Genomic DNA, 5,509 nt, shown 5'->3' on the forward strand with positions numbered 1-5,509 from the left:
GTCCTCTGTGACTGCTGCAGTACTCTAAGCACTGACCCCCACTGCACTGCTGGGAGAGGGGTCGGGGGAAACAATCGGCTCCCATTTATCCCTGCAATAGATCTCAGAATCACAGACAGACTTCCGAAATCTCAGAGGTGTAAAAGATTTTAGAGATCAGCAAATTCACAATAATATCCCCCCAGGTGATCAAAATCTAGTATCTGCAGGACTACTTGCAGGAATGGGAAGCTCACTATCTTCACCAGGCAACACATTACATTTTTGAGAAACCGAAATCATTTCTTATAAGAGTTCAAACGGCCTCTCTAATTAATGCCCATCGGCCTCTTCTCTGACCTCTGGAGTCAAACAAAACAGGCCTGACTACTGTACCCCACCCCCAAACATCATATGAATTCTGGAAATATTTGAAAACAGTAATTATGTCACAATATCATTGATTGTAAAAACTCCGGCTCCTGTGACAAAGCAAGCTGGACTTGGAATCAGAAGTCTCTGGGTTCACACCCATCCTCAGATACTCACTAGCTGCATCATCTTGGGTAAGTCACCAGTTCCGTCAGCGTCGGTTTCCTCATTTGTAAAATAGGGAATAACAATAACACCGACCTCACAAGACTGTTGTGTGGATCAAAGAAGATAATTTATGTATTTTGTAAACGTTAAAGTTCTTTGAAAAAATGCTATTTTTCAAAGGAGAGAAGTCAGACCCTCTTGGTCTGTGTGGAGGTGTGCCCAAAATCACAAAGGTAATAAGGGGCAAGGATGGCGTTAAAAGCTCGTTTTCAATGTGGCTCTCAGTATTTTCTTCTCCGGGTCACACATCCCCGATTCCTTCAGTCATTTCTTAAACGACACGTTTTTAAGGTCTGGTCGAAATGGCCATTTTTCACAAGTGTTCCATAAGAGCACTATGGAATGTGGAGAGTAAGGATTTGGGACCCAGAGATCAGGCTTCAGATATTATCTCCGATACTTGCAGCCTGTGTGAGCCTGGCAAAGTCATTTGTCTTTGAATTTTGGTTTCTTCACCTGCAAAATGGGCCTAATAGTAGCTACCTCACAGGAGTATTGGGAGCATCAGTACTGGTTCATAAAAGAGGCCATATCTGAGGTGGGCCTTGAACCAGGGGGCAAAAGGGGCCACTTCATCCTGTGGAAATGGCAGGGGGGAGAGGAATGGGTCTCTTCCTTGAGATAGCTCATTCTACCAGAATTGTGTCAGCTAGCATTCCCGTACTCCTTCCATAGCCAGGCAGATTTCTTGAGAGCAAAAGGGAGACTTCTCACATCTCTTTTGAAAGCTCTGAAAGTGTTTTGGGTGAAGCAGCAGGGTGCGGGGGTAAGCCTTTGGTTTTGGCATCAGGGGTGCCGCATTTGAATCCCGCCTCTACCGCTAATCTTAACTAGTGGTGGCCACTTAAGGCAGCTAGCTTCATTGGGAGTGTTTGCAAATCCTTGCTCCTGATCAATACGGATTCGCTTCTCCTCTGGCCTATTTCTTCCACCTATAATACTGCTTCAGGTTAGAGCTGTGCTCTGTACCCGGAAATTATATATAAATAGGCTAAATTTTGAAACATATCAAATATTCAGAAGATATAGCGGCTGCCAGTATTTTATTTTGTTTTAGCCTGAATGTCAGGCAACAGATCACTTTCTGAGGATTTCCAAATCCTAAACACTGCACCTGTTTCCCCATCTTCTATCATATTTCATTTTAAAATATATTAATATAAATTGGGTTTCCTAGTCTCCATAGAGATGCTTGAGAAGGATGGTTTGTGAGAAGTCCCGGTTGCCATGTCCTGGCATTCTCCGGAGTGGAATGGCACACCGCAAGTGCCTTTCGGCCTTCTGGGAAAGGTCGCCCAATTTTTGACATTTTCTCTGTAGATCTCCAAGTTCTCAGCTACCCCCGATTACTTTTCAAATAGTTCCTTAAATGGAGACTCATTGTCCCTTTCTCAAAGAAAGTAATTGGAGCACAAAGATAGTAAATGGCTTCCTTGTCTAAGGATTTTTGAGGTATAGAATAAAAATGAAACTTGGTGACTTAAAGCTTTTGTTTGCTATATTCTCTCGGCTGTGGATGCAATGGGCACATAGCTGTTCGGTATCGTATATATATATAGAGAGAGAGAGAGAGAGACACACACACACACAAGACAAGGTTTTTTTTTTTAAATCAAAGTTTGGGTCATTTTGATTAAAATTCATTTTGTAAAAAAAAAAAAATTACAGCTGCATATAATTCCCATGTAAGATACAAACCAAGATATGAGGTAATAATAATAGGTGACATTTGGATAGAGCTTTAAGATTTGTAAAGTGCTGCATAAATTAGGTCTTTACGATAGCCAGTCATTCAATATTTATTAAGCGCCTACTATGTGCCAGACACTGACCTCCTAAGATGAGTGCTATTCTATTTTCTTCCTTTTGATTTATTCAATTTTAAACTTAAATGCAAAATGGGGGAAGCTATCGTTTTCTCCATTTTATAGATAAAGAAACTGAGGCTCAAAGGGCCTCCCACAGTGCAGTGAATTACTCAGGATCACACAGCTAGGAACTATCTGAATGGAGATTATGCTTTATACACCATCAGGCCGTCTTATAGAAATGATGAGTTTAAATGTAATAGCATCTAAGACAATAGAAATGTGACCTTTTCTAAAAGTGATACATATGTATACACACAAACACACACACATGTAAACACAGGGTGTAGCAATTTGTATGTTTATCTAGCTATCTGTTGGGTTCCAGAGGCAAGACAGAGAGAGAAAAAGAGCGTATATCTATCGCTCTATAGATCTAAAGATAAGTATACCATGTATATATGTATCCAAATATGTATACATACATATATATATGGTGGATGTGTGTATCTATGCACACCTATATGGCGACCAATAACCTGAATACGATTTCTAGGTTATTGGTTTGATGTTCTGAAACATTATCCCTGGGGCTGAGCACTAACTGCTAAAAATGGTCATTTGTGGCCAGGCGACTAGTAATCATTTGTCCATAAAATCCTATATCGCCCATCTCGGGAGTAAGGTGGGATTAGGGAAGAAATGTCCTTTAAAGATTAGTGCCCGATTTATTTCAATTCTTTGACAAGTGTTTAGTGGGGTCTGTCTCTCTCTGTCTCTGTGTATGTGCAGCGCGCTCACAAGTAAGTGCACATGCGCGAGCCCGCTGTATGCTAGGAGTCATAAAACATTACAGTCTCCGAAAAGACGCGATTGGCAATTAGCCAAAGACTCAATTTTGGCCCCATTGACCTTGTTGCCCCTTCTATTCAGTGAATTAGGAGGGTAACTATGGAGTACAATTCTATGAAAACCAAGTTGAATTCCCCCCCCCCCCAACAAAAATCAAATGGAAGTGTCCATGAGGTAGGGGTCAGGGTGTAAGCAGCTGGACAGCCTGTGGCGGACTCTAGGACCCAAAAGACACTTTATCCGGTAGCCCCGCCCACAAATGACCCGTGAAGTGGCTCGTGACCTCATGTGTCTCAATAAAGGCAGGCTTGTTCGCTCACAGAACACTGAGATTGACGTCTCCTTGGAGGTCTAGAAAAACCTCTCCTGTGATTGGCCGTTTTTCTATTCCTCTGCCTTCAGAATACCCTTTGATCCGGGTACCCTGAGCTCCTGACCAATCTGGACAGACTTTCACAGACTCTTGGAACCCTAGCCTCCAGTCTCTGATAGACCACCAATCGTAGAAGGCCGTTCCTCTGTAGGTAAGCCGACCTCCACAGATCTTGCCGATCCCCTTGTTGGTTGATCGCCAATCTTGATGATTCTGTTGTTTCTTGGTCACTGGTCTCCTCAGATCTCGTTTAATCCTGGAGCGGAGATGACCTCTTCAGTTATTTTTCCCAAGGCCATACTGAAGAGCACCACTAAGATGTCTCTGAATGAGCGCTTCACGGAGATGCTGACCACTAAGCAACCTGTGCTGGTGACGGTCCAGACAACCGCGGAATCGCAGCGGGAGCAGGAGCACGACCCCGAGGTTGGGCAGGAGCAGGAGCAGCGGGACCAAGTGCCGCAGAATGCCGGATCCACTTCCCAGTCCTTCCTGGCCCCGGTCACAAGGAATCGAAAACTGGCCCAACTGATGGAGAACAGGCCCTCCGTCCAGGAAGCCTTGACTCTCAAGGTAGACTCCTTGACTCTCAAAGCCGACACCTTGACTCTTAAGGCCAACACCGTGAAGCAACGACTGGGTAAGAGCAACATTCATGCACGGTTGGGTTGGCCCATTGGCTCGCTGGCCAAAAGAGCAATCGGGGGGTGGGAAGGCTCATCCTGTGAGGCCCGAGAGCAAAAACGGGTAAGAGGGGACTCCAGACCCCCGATGCTCAGAAACCAAAGTGAAGAGCTCCAAGGAAAGCGGTCCTCATCTCCCCAGATTAGTGTGAGAAGAGATTTCCGTAGAGGCGGTGGGTGGGAAGGATCCACCAGCTATGGAGGCAACAGGGGTTGTGGTAGCTACTCGGTGCGTGGTGGGCGTCGCCGCCGCCGCAAGTATTCTTCTTCCAAGCATCTGCCGACCAAAGAGCAGCTGGATAACCAACTAGATGACTACATGGCCAAAAGCCGTGAGCAGCTGGATGCCGAATTGGATGCGTACATGGCCCATCCACATCCATTTTCTCGCCGTTAAGTCTTAACCACCATATGGGGTTCCCTTCATTTGTCAAAAACCCCAGCATCTTTAACATATTAAACTTTCATTAATTGATTTGATGACAAATTGATTTCTGTGTATTTATTAGGTTATTTTGACTTTTATACATTGTGTTGTATGAAATCTTGTTTTTTCCCTTGGGTTTATTTTTACTTCTTCAATTTTTCTTTCTTTCTGTCTGTATAATTTCATCCTATTCACTGTATTATTTTCACTTTCAGACTTTATGTTATATGAATCTAGTATTTCCCCTTGGGTTTATTTTTATTTCCTCAACTTTTCTCTTCCTGTATGTATACACATGTGCTTAAACATCTACGTTTGATTTCTTTCTTCCTCGTGTATCTAATTCTCCCCACATCTTTCTCCTTACCCACCCTGGGCACACCAGTCCTGCTATTTATTGGCACAATCTTGTAAGCACCATTGGATTGTTCCAGGGAGGACTCCGAGAACATCACGTGGAGGCTCTTCTCCCTCGCCAAGAACTCCAATAGAACCGTTACATATTTGTCATCTTTAATCGACAGCTTTGTGAAAGTACTGTGGCGAATCCTCCACGGAGTGGCCCATCGGGCCATCCTAATTTATCACTTTTAAGTGGGTGCGTGGGGGGTGAGGGGGAGGAGGATTTAAAAGGTTAATTTGCTCAAGTGTGCACATAACTACCAGTTTAAAGGTAACATCCAAGTATGCACCACAGGAGTTGCCACCTCTCACAGGTTAAAGTACAGCCTGTGGTGGGAGGCTAACTTCACTTTGGATTGTGTAATCTTTCCTTACATCTCTGTGA

The 5,509-nt window shown here is 44.0% G+C and overlaps 1 protein-coding gene across 1 annotated transcript; it reads left to right on the plus strand.

Annotated features, from left to right (window-relative positions):
• Positions 1-3,653: 3,653 nt before the first annotated feature.
• Positions 3,654-4,727, plus strand: LOC127542817 (chromatin target of PRMT1 protein-like). Its single transcript, XM_051968646.1, has 2 exons — positions 3,654-3,763; positions 3,856-4,727. Exon 2 carries the CDS (start codon positions 3,880-3,882, stop codon positions 4,690-4,692), a length of 813 nt encoding a protein of 270 aa, XP_051824606.1. The 5' UTR covers positions 3,654-3,763; positions 3,856-3,879; the 3' UTR covers positions 4,693-4,727.
• The last annotated feature ends 782 nt before the right edge of the window (positions 4,728-5,509 follow it).

Source organism: Antechinus flavipes, chromosome X (genome assembly GCF_016432865.1).
Source record: "Antechinus flavipes isolate AdamAnt ecotype Samford, QLD, Australia chromosome X, AdamAnt_v2, whole genome shotgun sequence".
In the NCBI taxonomy this organism is placed as follows: Eukaryota; Metazoa; Chordata; class Mammalia; order Dasyuromorphia; family Dasyuridae; genus Antechinus; species Antechinus flavipes.